This window comes from Oncorhynchus mykiss, chromosome 18 (assembly GCF_057628025.1).
Source record: "Oncorhynchus mykiss isolate SJ-2025 chromosome 18, ASM5762802v1, whole genome shotgun sequence".
Taxonomy (NCBI): domain Eukaryota; kingdom Metazoa; phylum Chordata; class Actinopteri; order Salmoniformes; family Salmonidae; genus Oncorhynchus; species Oncorhynchus mykiss.
In genome coordinates this window covers 57,918,185-57,935,330 of record NC_143039.1, presented here as the reverse complement: position 1 = coordinate 57,935,330, position 17,146 = coordinate 57,918,185, and the positions used below count along the sequence as shown (strand labels likewise).

General features: G+C 41.7%; 2 protein-coding genes across 3 annotated transcripts; one reads left to right on the top strand and one right to left on the bottom strand.

Moving 5' to 3' along the window:
• Positions 1–118: 118 nt before the first annotated feature.
• LOC118941182 (UBAP1-MVB12-associated (UMA)-domain containing protein 1) lies at positions 119–14,828 on the bottom strand. 2 transcript variants are annotated; one of them, XM_036953019.2, is made up of 5 exons: positions 14,677–14,825; positions 14,468–14,496; positions 14,268–14,370; positions 6,140–6,225; positions 119–4,718 (listed from the first exon to the last, which is right to left on the bottom strand). In XM_036953019.2, exons 3-5 carry the CDS (start codon positions 14,350–14,352, stop codon positions 4,413–4,415), a joined length of 477 nt encoding a protein of 158 aa, XP_036808914.1. In that variant the 5' UTR covers positions 14,353–14,370; positions 14,468–14,496; positions 14,677–14,825; the 3' UTR covers positions 119–4,412. The 2 variants fall into 2 exon arrangements, with proteins under 2 accessions (XP_036808914.1, XP_036808913.1); XM_036953018.2 differs by lacking the exon at positions 14,468–14,496 and having other exon boundaries at positions 14,677–14,828.
• Positions 14,829–15,048: 220 nt separating this feature from the next.
• On the top strand, positions 15,049–16,347 carry rpa3 (replication protein A3). The gene is given in 4 exon segments (NM_001165089.2): positions 15,049–15,252; positions 15,400–15,474; positions 15,672–15,783; positions 16,122–16,347. Coding segments are annotated over 4 exon segments (366 nt in total). The 5' UTR covers positions 15,049–15,156; the 3' UTR covers positions 16,205–16,347.
• The last annotated feature ends 799 nt before the right edge of the window (positions 16,348–17,146 follow it).

The window sequence follows — 17,146 nt, the reverse complement described above, 5'->3', positions numbered from 1 at the left end:
TATCTAGACCCCTCCTAAAAAGCCACATATTGCTGTTCAAACACATTTATTACAGATTTACAAAGTACTAAACTTGCACCATATGTATTTTCCCTACCAACAAGACAAGAATCATCACAATAGTTTACATATTTTTTAATAGTCTGCTTTTGTACAAATTTGATCAAGTTCTTTCACCCACATTCAAACATAAGATTATGTATAGCTGATTCACAAATGAAATGCATATACAATTAAAACACAAGATACAAGATACAGAACCAAAATAAAAGGCATTGGACAAGGACTGAAAAGGAAGTAAAGCTGAAGACAGGGTTCAGAATAAGGGGGTGTAAACTTGGCAGATTTACCACAAGGTAAAATAGTTTGCTTTTTAAAGTGGCATTCAAACTTCTTCAGAGGTAGGCACATTTTCAAAGAACGCACAACTGCATGTTCAGAGGTTAACCAGATGTATTATTGCATGTAACATCCTCCATAACTCTTAATATCAATTTGAAGTTACAGTACTTGCAGTGTTGGAAAGTAGTGAAGTACTGTACATGTAGTTCAACTGGTGATTTAACAACATTTTTGCACTAGCTTGGTGGTAGTTGAACTACATTGAAATCATTTACTGGTGTGGCTAACTACTGGAACTACATTCTACTACTATTTTCCAAAAATAAAATATGGGTGAAATAGGCAATCATCTTTCTTTTTCAGCATCGGACTGCCTAAATTCTCACTTGAATTTTGTTGTTGTGATTAATTGGATAAATTTCATATTAGTTTAACATCTGACTACAGCGTGATCTGTTCAAAGTAGCTTCCCCAACACGGAGTACATAATATCAGGATAACGTGCAAACACTTGGCTGATGGTCAGGTATGAAAACAGAAGCAGGTAAGTAGGGCAGATAGGATGTAAAACATATCCTCTAACCCAATATGACATATAGTGCATTCTGAAAGTATTCTAAAGACCCCTATTCACCCCTTCAAGCATTCTAAAGACCCCTTCACATTTACTTACATTACAGTCTTATTCTAAAATGGATTAAATGCATTTTGTCCCTCATCAATCTACACACAATCATGTCAAAGCAAAACAGGTTTAGACATTTTTGCAAATTTACAAAAACTTAAACAGAAATACCTTATTTACACAAGTATTCAGACGCTTTGCTATGAGATTTGAAATTGAGCTCTGGTGCATCCTGTTTCCTTTTATCTTCCTTGAGCTGTTTCTACAACTTGATTGGAGTAAATTCAATTGATTGGACATTATTTGGAAAGGCACACACCTGTCTATATAAGGTCCCACAGTTGACAGTGCATGTCAGAGCAAAAATCAAGCCATGAGGTCGAAGGAATTGTCTGTAGAACTCCGAGACATTATTGTGTTGAGGCACAGATCTGCAGAAGGGTACCAAAAAATGTCTGCAGCATTGAAAATCCCCAAGAACACAGTGGCCTCCATCATTCTTAAATGGAAGAAGTTTGGAATTAACCAAGAGACTCTTCCTAGAGCTGACCGCCTGGCCAAACTGAGCAATCGGGAGATAAGGGCTTTAGTCAGGGAGGTGACCAAGAACCCGATGGTCACTCTGAGAGAGCTCCAGAATTGCTCTGTGGAGATGGGAGAACCTTCCAGAAGGACAACCATTTCTGCAGCACTCCACCAATCAGGCCTTTATAGTAGAGTGGCCAAAAGGAAGCCAATCCTCAGTAAAAAGGCACATAACAGCCTGCTTGGAGTTTGCAAAAAGGCACCTAAAGGACTCTCAGACGATGAAAAACAAGATTATCTGGTCTGATGAAACCAACTATTTTGCCTGAATGCCTAGTGTCACGTCTGGAAGAAACTTGGAACCATCCCTACAGTGAAGCATGGTGGTGGCAGCGTCATGCTGTGGGGATGTTTTTCAGCTGGAGGGACTGGGAGACTAGTTAGGCTCGAGAGAAAGATGAACAGAGCAAAGTTCAGAGAGATCCTTCATGCAAACCTGCCACAGAGTTCTCAGGACCTCAGAATGGGGCGAAGGTTCACGTTCCAACAGGACAACGACCATAAGCACTCAGCCAAGACAACGCAGGAGTGGCTTCGGGACAAGTTTTTGAATGTCCATGAGTGGCTCAGCCAGAGCCCAGACTTGAACCTGATCGAGCATCTCAGGAGACCTGAAAATATCTGTGCAGTGATGCTCCCCATCCAACCTGACAGAGCTTGAGAGGGTCTGCACAGAATGGGAGAAACTCCCCAAATACAGGTGTGCCAAGCTTGTAGCATCATAACCAAGAGGACTTGTAGCTGTAATCACCGCCAAAGGTGCTTCAACAAAGTACTGAGTAAAGGGTCTGAAGACTTATGTAAATGTGATGTCAGTTTTTCATTATGGGGTATTGTGTGTAGATTGAGGGGGGAAAAACAATTTAATTACTTTTAAAACAAGGATGTAACGTAACAAAATGTGGAAAAAGTCAAGGGGTCTGAATACTTTCCGAATGTGCTGTATTTCCTATGTACCAGCTACTACTAATAAAAACACAGTACTCACGATTTTACAGGTCAACCATCTTTAGAGAAACCCCCTCAGTTAAAAATGACAAGATAAATGAAAACAATGTATTGTTAATAGCAAACATGCACAACAACCACAAATTAACCACACCGTAACTAAACCCCCAAAACACATCCAAGTAAACCAAATAAATTAAGTTACTCAAACTCAAATCCCCCCCCAAAATACAAAGCAAACAACTGTAGCCTTCCACGCCGGTGAATAAAAAATAATTAAAAAATGCTATGTTATAGGTCAGTGATTGAATTACAAAGAGAGGAAGAGGCCTGGGGAAATCCACAGTATTGTTTAACACAGACAGATATAAATACCCTTGGTTTCCAGGTATGCACAGCAAAGGATTGTCCAGACAGGGTAAATCCCAAATATTTCATAATGTATGCAGTAGTAAGGCTGCGATTACACATGCAGCCCAATTCAGATTTTCTTTCACAATTATTGGCAAAAGAACTGATCAAAGAAAGAATCATTTGGCTGTGTGTGTAAATGCAGCCTCTATGGATGATTTCACATGATGTGGAATACCACAACATGGCACTGAAAATAACAGCAACTTATGAGTCATCTTTTCGGGTTCTTGAGTGGTTGTCTTAGGAGTTAACCCATAGGGAGTTTCCTTAAAATACTTTTTAGGACTATTATTTGAACTATATATAATTGGTATTTTCTTGCCCCCTCACATTTGTACAGCAGTCAGAGGTAACTGAACATATGTGTGTTCACAAGATCATTTGTTCGCCAGTGTGCAATGAATGCAGTATATGTGACAGGATACATTGAAACACTGTCAAATCTAAACTGTGCCATGAAGACTGGGGGAAACTTGGTTGGTTCAGAATAAATAACAATAAATACAACGTTTGGGAAAGTTACAACACATGATGCGTTCATTAGAGCCATGCTGATGATGATCAAGAGAGAAAGGCCACATAAGAGTCACCATATCGAGTGAGTCCTGATAATACATGTTGAAAAATAGGGGATATATATTCTTACAGGTTAAAATAGATCAGAAAGCTACATAGTTCCTCTATAGAAATGCTTATGCTACACAAACACTTTTTTCAAATGTTTTGTTAAAGCGTTCTTAACTTCATGGGCAAAAGTGAGGACAGCAGAGAGAAAACATCGTAACCAAATAAAGAATACGTGTAATTTCCTTTCTAAGATTTGAAAACTATCTGAAATCTGTCTCATGCGTACATTAGTGCAAACCCAAAGGTCAATCAGTGACTTCTAAACTAACAGCAACAACAGGTGAATCTACAGACCCAGACACTGTTCAAATGAAACAAAGCTATGATGAAGCATGCCAGTCAGACATGAAGCTAGCGCTCTTCTGATACACACCGTTCTTAAAACAGTGAACCAGCACTACTATGACAGGCGCATCAGAAAGTGATTCACCTTGAACTAGTAGTCTACAATCTTAATGGTGGAACTCTGCGAACCCATCTACCTACATACTGTGTGTAACCTACATCACTGCCGGCAGGTGCAGTTTTGACCCCAACTGACTCACACCTGTTTTCTAACTCTGATCATCACAATAACCAGGTTTCCCATTAATTATAGTACTACCATTCTCAGACTGAAACTAAACCTGAATGGTAACGAGCCAAGACAGTCCAAGGTAGTGTTCAGTAGGGCAAATGTAGCTAAACACTTTGGAAAACAATCATGTGCCTTTCTTATTGGACAAGCACAGATGGTCCCGTCTTGTTTCAGTACGTTTTCATCTGTTTGCTGCCCAATGAACACGACCCAGGATTGACGTAGGGCTGGTATTGGAGGGGAGGTTGACAGATCAAAAGGTCAGCGGTCATAGTCAGCAAGTCAATCTACAGGTCAATGGTCACAGAGCACAGAGTTCTCCAGGGTGAAGTCATAGGTGAAGGAGGCCAGGTTGTGGTTGATGTCTTGGGGCGACATCAGCATCTCAGAGAAGAGGGGGAACCCAGGACCCCCTGTCTGCATGGCCAAAACATGGGGGGCCAGGGTGAATGGGACATCTCCTAGTAGCTCTGGGAGAGACAGTGCTGCCTCCACTATGGGCGCGGGGGGCTTCCACATAGGTCCTGGTGATGGGGCGATCACTGAAGGTGGAGCAGGGGCTGGAGAGTGGTGGGCCTGGGTAGGTGTGGTACTGGAGGACTAAGGAGAAGAGGTGAGAAAACATCCACCTTCAGACATTGCATTTAGAAACAAGTGTAGGCTACACAATGAAAAAGGAACACTTAACGTGGCTAACTTTTGTCAGACATGAAAACAGATTGATGCCGATGAGGTTTCAGAACTCGGCAACATCCATGGGAGGAAGTCACTAGGGTGCTGTCCCAAACCGTAACCTTAGCAACTCAACTAGTGTACCAGTAAGTGTACTATTAAACACAAGCAAGCGTCACACAATACAATTATTCTGTCTACCATGATATTAAATCGGCCTACTATTTGTACTCTTCAATTGACTTATTTGATTGAAAAGGATTTAGTGTACACATAAAGTGCTAGATTGGAGACTTAAGCAGTGCTTCGGGCCTTGGAATAAAAGCCTAAATGCAGAGAAGATGTTACAGGAAATGGCTTATTCCTCTTCAATTAAGAGAGCATTCGGTTGGGACGTAACCACGGAAACGTCCTTAAAAGAGTCTGAGTGTTGGTTCTCTCAAACACGGTAGTGACGAGGACTCACTTGGGAGCATGATCAGCAAGCAGTGTGGTGCTTTGCTTTTTCATGACTTCTAGCACTTCACATGTAAAGTAACGTTACATCTTAACCACTAATTACCTCTGTAATAACCAATACAGAACACTGTAGGTAGTGGTCCTGCCATCTGGCCCTCCATATGTTTCATATATTGCCCATAACACAGGAGAGTGTGTGAAGCTGGACAGGTTTATATTGGTGGAGGTAGGAGTTTGTACATCATGTAGGTGAAGGGTGCGCAACATGGAGGCAAAGCACTGTAGATAACACTCATTGAATGGGAGCCAAGCAGCAGTGCCATGTCACCATATGCAGCTTACGCTTCAACACACACACACACACACACACGCCTTGATTAAACCCATAATAATGACCACAGGCGACTTCAAGGACCAACCAGATCAAACAGAGAACTAGCAGCAACACCATAGAGCTTCTCTACAGCCACCATATGTCCAGACTGCAGTCCAGACCCAGTGAAGCAGGCATGGAGCGTGCTGAATGGTAGTGGCATGTGATGGTCCTCAAGTCTCTGTGTGTGTGTGTGCAGGATCACACCCATGCGACTCAGCATCTGTCCCCAACACAGCAGCAACAGACTGTAGGCAGACTATATGAAGGCAGGATGAGCCAGTCAGTCTCACTGCTGTCTGTTTAAGTCTACAACAGTTGTGTTTCCTGGTACTGAGGACAGCATTTACGAGACAAACCACTTGGCAGTTTTGAGTTACATCGCCCAGGTTGGGTCCTAAATGACACTACATTGGCCTTTCTCCTACATAGCGTTCTAGTTTAGACCAGAGCCCATAAAGAGTGTTATACTGCATGTTCTGCATAGCGCTGCCCCCTGGTTATAAAAGACAATCACCTTTGATGGTTGCACAATAACGTTACATGATGGTTTGCCGATGTTCGCGTTCTGGGTCGTCTTCCTCTGTTCTTCCACAGTTTCTCCTGGAGAGGAAAACAAAAAGGAAAGATATTCTGTCATTATACACCACGGGCCTAGGCCTGGATTCTTCATCAACATACATGTGCACGAGACCCACTACTAGCCCCATCTACAACGGCCTACTTGCCCTGTGGTCTTCAGAACAGAAGTCATTAGCCTCTTTGGGTTATTTTTTCCATCTTCTGGGAAAGCAGGTCAATTGGGTGATTAGACGTGGTTGAAAGAGTGGAGTGGCATTCTGATCACATTCATGGATTACACAGCATTAACAAAGTAACACATTAATACTGTTCCACAGAGCACTATGTGGATCAGAGCATGTCTGCAGCTCTCTCTGGCGTAATAGCCTGTGTTCCCAACCCCATTCCTCTCTCTGGTATAATAGCCTGTGTTCCCAACCCCATTCCTCTCTCTGGTGTAGCCTAGCCTGTGTTCCCAACCCCATTCCCCTCTCTGGTGTAGCCTAGCCTGTGTTCCCAACCCCATTCCTCTCTCTGGTGTAGCCTAGCCTGTGTTCCCAACCCCATTCCTCTCTCTGGTGTAGCCTAGCCTGTGTTCCCAACCCCATTCCTCTCTCTGGTGTAGCCTAGCCTGTGTTCCCAACCCCATTCCTCTCTCTGGTGTAGCCTAGCCTGTGTTCCCAACCCCATTCCTCTCTCTGGTGTAGCCTAGCCTGTGTTCCCAACCCCATTCCTCTCTCTGGTGTAGCCTAGCCTGTGTTCCCAACCCCATTCTTCTCTCTGGTGTAGCCTAGCCTGTGTTCCCAACCCCATTCCTCTCTCTGGTGTAGCCTAGCCTGTGTTCCCAACCCCATTCCTCTCTCTGGTGTAGCCTAGCCTGTGTTCCCAACCCCATTCCTCTCTCTGGTGTAGCCTAGCCTGTGTTCCCAACCCCATTCCTCTCTCTGGTGTAGCCTAGCCTGTGTTCCCAAACCCATTCCTCTTGCATCATGTCATCTGGGGGAAAAAGACTGGGCCTTAGTAACTAGACTAATTAACTGCACATTGTCGTCTCCTCTTCTCCCTCGCTCCCTCTTTCTTCTCCTCTGTGACCATTGCCATCTCCACTCCTCACTCCCCTTTCCTATGGGACTGAACTCTTTCTGCATCATGAAGTCATCCTCCCTGATCTCACCAGATTCCTTTGATCTGAGCTCAGTGTCTCCAGTCACCCAATGTCTCTCTCTATAGAGGGTAAATGATCTCCATGAAAGGGAACGGAGGCCCAGAGCCCCATGATAAAAACACGGGATCAATATGGTATCTATCAGCTTACTCTAGTCTAGTAGTACAATGTCTCTCAGCTTCAGTAACCTCAAATTCAGATGATTTTTTTTTTTAAAAGATGCACTATGCAGAAATAATTTCCTGGTAGCTAAAATTCGAATGGTTCACTTAATTTCAGTTTGTGACAAAACAAGCAGGCATAGTGTAGAGAATCATTGTACCACCTAAACCACTGTGAAATATATTTTCCAGAACCAGAAATATTGTATTTTCTTTTAGCGGTTTGAAGCTTGTGTACAAAACCTAATGTAAAAGACACAAAAACTAAACTTAAAAACGGAAGCACAGAAATACTGCACATAGAACAGATCTACAGTTTCTTAGACTTGCTTTCAATGAGAATGACAGATCTATAACTTACAATGTGAATGTGAATTTTGTCGGGTCGCACAAAAAGTTGTACATATTGCAGCTTTAAAATCTTTTTAAATAAAAATATTTTGTCTAGTGTCTTACTTTTCCATTATCATATTCATATTTCCATCCATGTTTGAGGCATATATCCTTCCTGTTTGGCCCTGTCCGGGGGTGTCCTCGGATGGGGCCACAGTGTCTCCTGACCCCTCCTGTCTCAGCCTCCAGTATTTATGCTGCAGTAGTTTATGTGTCGGGGGGCTAGGGTCGGTTTGTTATATCTGGAGTACTTCTCCTGTCCCATTCGGTGTCCTGTGTGAATTTAAGTGTGCTCTCTCTAATTCTCTCTTTATTTCTCTCTCTCGGAGGACCTGAGCCCTAGGACCATGCCTCAGGACTACCTGACATGATGACTCCTTGCTGTCCCCAGTCCACCTGGCCGTGCTGCTGCTCCAGTTTCAACTGTTCTGCCTTATTATTATTGGACCATGCTGGTCATTTATGAACATTTGAACATCTTGGCCATGTTCTGTTATAATCTCCACCCGGCACAGCCAGAAGAGGACTGGCCACCCCACATAGCCTGGTTCCTCTCTAGGTTTCTTCCTAGGTTTCGGCCTTTCTAGGGAGTTTTTCCTAGCCACCGTGCTTCTACACCTGCATTGCTTGCTGTTTGGGGTTTTAGGCTGGGTTTCTGTACAGCACTTTGAGATATCAGCTGATGTACGAAGGGCTATATAAATAAATTTAATTTGATATAAGTATGCAACATTAATTCATTCTATGCCTTGTATTCAAAGCTTTGATTTGCCCCTTTTAGTCCTACAGGTACAAAAGTTCCCACAATTTCATCACAAGATTTAGCCCACATTTCCATCCACATCTGTGAAGAAATTCTTGGCATTGTTCACCTCCAGAGCAAGTCCTCTAGGACAACAGGGGCCATGTAAAGTAAGCCTATGTTCTCCCCGTTATGCGTCATCAGCATTGTACATGCATGGCCTTGTTTCTGGGCTCAGTCAGTTAGACAGAGGCCCCGCCTTCCCGTTCTCTCTCAGTCAGTAACACACAGAGCATGCATCCGTCATCTGCTCAATAGCATGCAGGAGTTTATACCTCCCATTCACTAAATGCTTCAGGAGGAGAGGGACAACGAGGCAAAAGCAAGAATACACACACCTCTGCTTGATGATACAGAGGACAGGTCAGGTCAGTTGTACTTGACTTCACATTATAGTAAGGCTGCATGTTTTCACATTCAACATCATGGAAAGACTGTGTTTGGATAACTGTAAGTGAACCTGGACTGGCAAACGTGTACACTACAGTTCAAACGTTTGGGGTCACTTAGAAATGTCCATGTTTTTGAAAGAAAAGCACCTTTGAGTGTCCATTAAAATAACATCCAATTGATCAGAAATACAGTGTAGACATTGTTAATGTTGTAAATTACTATTGTAGTGGAAACAGCAGATTTTTAAATGGAATATCTACATAGGCGTACAGAGGCCCATTATCAGCATCCATCACTCCTATGTTCCAATGGTACGTTGTGTTAGCTAATCCAAGTTTATCATTCTAAAATGTGAATTGATCATTAGGAAACCCTTTTGCAATTATGTTACAGCTGAAAACTGTTGTGCTTATTAAAGAAGCAATAAAACTGGCCTTTTTTAGACTAGTTGAGTATCTGGAACGTCAGCATTTGTGGGTTCGATTACAGGATTAAAATGGCCAGAAACAAAGGGCTTTCTTCTGAAACTCATCAGTCTATTCTTGTTCTGAGAAATGAAGGCTATTCCATGCGAGAAATAGACAAGAAACGGAAGATCTCATACAACGCTGTGTACTACTCCCTTCACAAAACAGAGCAAACTTGCTCTGGCTCTAACCAGAATAGAAAGAGGAGTGGGAGGGCCGCGGTGAATAACTGAGCAAGAGGACAGGTACATTAGAGTGTCTAGTTTGAGAAACAGATGCCTCACAAGTCCTCTACTGGCAGCTTCATTAAATAGTACCCGCAAAACACCAGTCTCAATGTCAACAGTGAAGAGACGACTCTGGGATGCTGGCCTTCTAGGCAGAGTTGCAAAGAAAAAGACATCTCAAACTGGCCAATAAAAAGAAAAGATTAAGATGGGCAAAACACAGACACTGGACAAAGGAAGATTGGAAAAAAGTGATTGACAGACGAATCTAAGTTTGAGGTGTTCAGATCACAAAGAAGAAGATGATGGAGGGGTACTTGACACCATCTGTCAAGCATGGTGGAGGCAATGTGATGGTCTGGGTGTGCTTTGGTGGTGGTAAAGTGGGAGATTTGTACAGGGTAAAAGGGATCTAGAAGGAGGAAGGCTATCACTCCATTTTGCAATGCCATGCCATACCTTGTGGACGGCGCTTAATTGGAGCCAATTTCCTCCTACAACAGGACAATGACCCAAAGCACAGCTCCAAACTATGCAATAACTATTTAGGGAAGAAGCAGTCAGCTGGTATTCTGTCTATAATGGAGTGGCCAGCACAGTCACCGGATCTCAACCCTATTGAGCTGTTGTGGGAGCAGCTTGACCGTATGGTACGTAAGAAGTTTCCATCAAGCCAATCACGTGTGGGAGGAGCTTCAGGAAGCATGGGGTGAAATCTCTTCAGATTACCTCAACAAATTGACAACTAGAATGCCCAAGGTCTGCAAGGCTGTAATTGCTGCAAATGGAGGATTCTTTGACGAATGCAAAGTTTGAACGACACAATTATTATTTAAATAAAAAAAATCATTGTTTATTACCTTGTCAACGTTTTGACTATATTTTCCATTCATTTTACAAATCATTTCATGTATGTTTTCATGGAAAACAACAAAAGTGACCACAAACTTTTGAACGGTAGTGTGTGTGTGTGTCATATATATATATATATTAATGTTTCAAATAAAATATTTTCTGAACAGTGTCAGGTCAGGAGAGAGGCCTAAGGTTCTGGCTTGGATCATGTGCTGATCAAGTGAAGAGGAAAGAAAAGGAGCACATTACATTCTGCATCGACCTGCTCTGTGCAGTGTGGATCTTGTCAATGACATCACGTTATGTCATGATTCGTGCTGGAGTTGTGGGACCTGCTCAGAGCATAGACATGGTCAATGACATGCAGCTTGTCAGGCTAGCAGGCTTCTCGTAAACATCTTTGCCAGTGCAGAACAAACTAGCTCTAGTAATGCTGGACACTGTTAGTAGCCTCACATTTATTTTCACAATCTTCTGTTAATGACCAGTGACCAATTACTAAAACACTTATGAACTCGCATGCATGATGCACGCATGCACACCCATCCTTGCATTACCTGCAATGACTTTAGGACTCCCTGGAAAACTGTGGCAATTGTTACTGAGTGACCTACTATCCTGGCACAATAAATAAAGACTTCAGACAAGGAAAAGCAACATGAGGACAACTGTTCAAATGAACGTGGTGTGGGGGTGTAGGCCTTTGAACACGATGTTAGTGAAAAAGACTCCTTGTAGACACTGACAGCCATCCAAATACAAGTGAGGCTATTGTCTGTCTGCCGGCTGGGTTAAGAGCCTGTGAGAGGGAGATGGGCTCCCAGAAGAGGCACAGGCAGCTGCTCATGACTTCAGCAGTCAACCAGCACAACTCCTCAAGAGTGTCAGCTGCAGGCAGGTGCACACACACACCACGCACTTTGAGGGACTGAAGGCCTTAGACTTGGATGACTTCATGACTTCAGAGATAATAAAACAAATCCTTTCTTATCGGATTCCATCTGACAGAATGGAGGAGAAAATATTAGGTGTTACAAATTAACAGCTTAGACTGGGGAGAGATTTGCCTGATGTAGGATACAAACCTTGTCAAAGGACGTTATTGTAATAGCTAATTTGCTAATCGTCTGAGGTAAAATGAGATTCGACTCCATGAACCCCTGACAAATGTGAGCCATCTCTCCATCTAGCATCAGGGGCGGACTCTGCAGATTGTTTCCCTTAAAGCCCCCATGCAGTCTTTATAAATGTTATTTTTAAATCGTCACTGTGTGTCTAACATAATTACTGTGTGTTTATTCAATTAAAATAACCCCCCCCCCCCCCAAAAAAATAAAGTTAGCTCTTTTTATCATTTATTTTCATTTTGCCATTGAATTGCTCAGTCTGATCATGTGGGTGTGTTGACACATATGTATATTTTTACATACAAAAAAAGCTCTTTCACTAAAAGGGCATTATAATTTTCACAATTTCAGAGTGTTATTTCAATCTTATAGTGCTGAAACATTGAGAAAATTGAAAATACAACTTTTTTCACTGCACTGCCTTGCTCCTTCTTGCTCTTTCCCCAGGAGGATTTATCTTGGTCTGAATAACTAAACGTGGATGGAGGCGAGAAGGGCCTCAGAAGATCAGCCTGCCAGCCACACAGTTCCCTGCCCACTGGGATTTTCCGCTGGCTCTCTCCCACAGCCCAGCCCTGGCCCGAACATACCCAACCGGCAGGCCGCTGGCTGGGGAAGTGAAAGGGTAGTGGAGTGGCACATGATATGCCCCCTGCCATATGGACACAGACTGAGCCCCACAGATCAGCTTTGTAAGAACATCTGCTCCCTTTGGTCTGGAGCCATCAGTACCAGGAATTCTCGAAAAGTGGAAAGAGGCTGTGGTGCAGATGGCAAATGTAATGGCAGATTTCAGGGAAAAAAGTAGCTACACTTTACATTTGATACAGTTAAAACTATTTCAAAAATAAATAAAAAATGATCCTCACAGAAAATGATCTTTGAATATTCATTCAATGCAACGGGACAAACTAACCTAACTGTACCTAAATTGAAAGCCACTACCCCAACTTTGACTGAAGCATAGTCCTACATTGTTGGATTTGCGCTCTGTAACAACTCCTATCAACATTGATTACACCCAGAGTAAATCTATGAATTCCATTTGGTGATTTGCCTTTTAAACTCCCTGGTTTCATCAGCTATCTGACTGATCCCTCCCTTACGAAACGCACACACACACACACACACTCTCTCTCATCATTGGCATCTTTAAATCAGAGAATGTGATTAAACAGAGCACAGTCATAGGGTTTACACTAAAACATCTGTGTGCTCAGTCAGACTCTTTCTCCTTTATCTGGGAAGAAACGCTGGCTCTGAGACTGGCTCTCTTCTGTCTGCCAAGCGAAACATACAACTCCTGACCATCTGTGTCTACTGCTTCATCAAAAGCCATACCTGGGTCCAAATACTATTTGAAATCACTTTAACTACTTCTGGCGTTAGTTTTAGCCTGTCTGGAGTGCCAGATGGACAGTGTTTGCACTTTTGCGACTACTTTATTGGTTCCATAGTGCCAGTCAAGCACAATCAAGCCCAGCTAAAGTATTTGAAATTATTTTGAGTACTATTTGAATCCAGGTCCACCAGCAGCGCTCCCAATCAAAGCCACGGGATAAAGAGCCAATTATACTGCACTTTCCTGGTAGAGGAAAGAGGGAGGAGGGAGATTCCTGACTAACAATAACATTTTTATTATTTTGGACTTAGAATTTGAAAGGTACCCACAGAAGTTGTTTCTGCCTTTAACCTTTAAAATTGGCAGGATTTATCTTCATAAAGCAAGTAGAAATCCTATATTATCATTTTGAACTTTATGATAAACATATGCTAACTTGTTGTTATGACTTATTACCACGACCCATGAGCACGAGGAAACTTCTTTTTTGCGCAACTTATTTTCATTTCAGGTTCATTTCAGCCTCATGGAAGTGGTGAAAGACATTATTCAATGCTGGTGACAAACTTACAACTACATGTGGACTTTTTAAGCTTATAGTATTTACTAGTGTTACAAAGTAGAGGTTCGGGATTTAGTCTTGTTGACAAAAAATATTAATAGAAATTTAAATAATAAAAAAAAAAAAGATAAACTAAAAATATAGACCGATGTTATTGACTGAATGTGTACAGTGCTTTGAAACATTTAAAAATCAATTGTTTAATACAGTAGCACTGAACATGTCATTGTGTGCAACTCTGACACACAACCCCCACAGCATTGTTCTGGGTGATATCAATAGGCAACCAGGAGAGGCCTGGTCATTTAATTATGAAACAAGGATGGTTCAACCAGTAGAGCATTGTGGAATACACACATTTCATGGATTCAATAACAAATCACAGCATTACTTTATGTGTGTGTGTTCTGCCCAACTTGTTAAATGTTTGGTAAATGTGGTCGTTTCAGAACTGAGCAGAGTCTACTGAGCAATAGGACGACCTGAAACGTCAAAGTTCTGTTGAACACCTAGACTTTGAGTATCAAGCAAATACACATCTCTGACTCTTACAAAGTCAGCAGGTTGACGTTTGATTATTTGTTTCTCACCTATTATCACGAACCCATCTGTACCACCCTCTGACGATGACTTCTTGGAAGAGTCTTTATTACGATTTCCGAAAAAACTGAACATACTGACTCCTTACTGGGTCTGCAAAGGCGAGAAAAACAAACGTTAGCAAGCATATGGCAACATCATCACGGCACTTGGAATGGGAAAATGCATAAAGAAATCATGTTGTGTTTACCCTTTGGTATGTAGAACCTAGGAGTATGCCTGAAAGTTGATCACAGATCGCAATATCATAACTGAATACAAGTGAGTGACTTTCAGTTTGATTTCTTTCAACTTCCGAAGTATCAAATGTCACGTATGCTCTACTAGCTAAATGTTCTTTAGTGTCTAGTTAGCTAGCTGGTTAGCTAGGTGTTCGTCAAACCAAAGCAAATTACTTACCCTACCAGTCTTTATTTTCGTTAAAAAGTCGAATAAAGTAACATACACTTTTGTTGTTGTTAGATTATCTATGCGATTTCGTGTAGTTAGTCCTTGACCAGTGTGTTGTTGCTGTTGTCTTATCTGTTTCCGGTCATTCCTGTTCTGTAAATGGTCCGTTTAGAAACAATGTCGAGAACAATTTTATTCTAATCAGTTTTATAATGATTGTACCGCAATCTGTCGCTTTGAATCTGGTGTTTATATATTATTCTCCACTTTAAATGATTGAAGGTTTATGTATATGAAATTATCCGTGCATGTGACATTTAAATATTAATATGAGGAACGATAGTTAACATAAGCTTCTGTCCGGGGAAAGAATGGAGCATAGAACAACGAGGAAACGTCGCCGTAACAAAGTATTTCCCGCGCTATCGGCTGCTTGTTTTACGCAATCGTAGCTAGAATTTCAAGTTGTGTTCTGCAAAATCTATCGAAATGGCAGTTTTCGAGTCACCAAAACCCAGAATAAACCATTCTATGCTGTCTCAATATATCAGCAGGGCGATTTGCTTCGTTGGACGTGTTGAGAAGGTAATATGTTAGTGCTGTTGTTGGGCCTAACGTTAGTTCAGCACTAGAAATTGGATGGCCGTCTTGACGAAAGGGTCGCTACTTTTATAACAAACTAGCTAGTTGGCATGACTAAATCGCAATTCATTATTTTGTCGTCTATGACAGGTCCATCCAACTGGAAAATCATTCACTCTTTCGGATGGAGAAGGGAAGTCTGCATCAGTGGAACTTAACGAGCCGGTGAGTATAGTTGCAAGACTTAACCAGCCAACTACAGTAGACTGGTTGAACAGTAGCTATCTTCTAGGAATTAGGAATGAAACGATCTGACAATGACAACATGGCATCCTAAAACTGAAAGTGAACATTGTACTTGAGTTTCAAAGGCATATGGCTATTAGTGCATTGCCTGATGTAACATTGTTTCTCTTTCCCAGCTTGATGAGGAGCTGAGTGGGGTGGTGGAGGTGGTTGGTGTAGTGTCCAACAAAGGGGCAATAATGGCCTCCGCATATAACATGCTCAGAGAAGACCAAGGCATTCTTTTCGGTAAGTATGTCATCTCTCCTGTGGAAAAGGGAATGTGTTCTCAAAGGTACACTCTGCAAAGTTACATCATTATACACAGTGACTTCCTCCAACAAAATCTAAAAAAATATGCTCTCTTACCAATGTGGGCAACCCTTGGGGTATCAAGGGAGAGCACAGATATGGGAGAAACTGTAGTGGTAGTCTTATTTGAATTATTGTTGATGTTGCCCCACGGTGTGATGATATTGCTGAGTGAACTTTTTAACTTGCCAAAGACTTTAGCTGGTTTGACGGCTCTTTGTTTTTTTTACAGATCTATGTTTTTGCATATAATATAGTTTTTTTTTTCCTTTCAGACTTGGAGTTGTACAATGAAGCCCTGAAAGTCATCCATGAATACCCCCAGCACTATCCGTTTGAATTAGCCACCAGTGGATGAGCACTATCCACTTATTCATTCAGATCATTGTCAATGTGAACCTCAATTGTCTTGTTGCCTTTTTTTTCCCCATACATCTCAGTTCTAAATAGATATGTATAGTTTTTTCTCTATTTCTGTTTTGAAAATAAAAGCCTTTAACTTGTCTGTTTAGTCATAACAATCTTTGTAAATAAACCTAAAATAACCTATGATAGAGTTTGAGATTATCAGCATCAACTGAACTGTGCATTATTGACATCTCAACCAAGTTACTTTCTCAGGATAATTGATATAAACTATTTCAAATCTGAATTGAAATGGCTGTGTTATAGTACCCTCTGTTGGTACAAATGTTTAACACAAGCTACTGTACTGCTGTAACCACACTTCTCTACCCTGCCACCAAGTGGTGAGGTGGGGACTAAAATAAGCTTCAGCAACACACTTATCAGCAAAAAGTGACGTTTCCCCACACAATAGCTGAATGTAAACTTTCAAGACTTTGTTTCTTTTATTGTATCACAGGAATGTATTCATGGGTGGAGTTGGGATTGTGTTCATCACATTGTTTTGACAAATGCTCTCTAAATATTATGACATCTATGAATGGTTCGCATTCTTGACTTAATCTGAGATATACAATTGACAGTGAACAACACTAGTGTAATATTCAAACTAATGTTCTCATCTGTAGAAGTTGCTCAGACAGTATGTGCTTTTCTCAAAGGAGTTTCATTTCTCAATTGAGTCATTCTATAGAAGACCTGTTTTTGGGGCTGTAGTGGAGCTGGTTGGAGAACTTCAAGTTCCTCAGTGTTCACATGACTGAGGATCTATCATGGTCCACACACCAACACAAATGTGAAGAGGGCATAACAACGCCTCTTCCCCCTCGGGAGGTTGAAAAGAACTGTCATGGGGCCTCAGATACTCAAAAAGTTAATACAGCTGGACCATTGA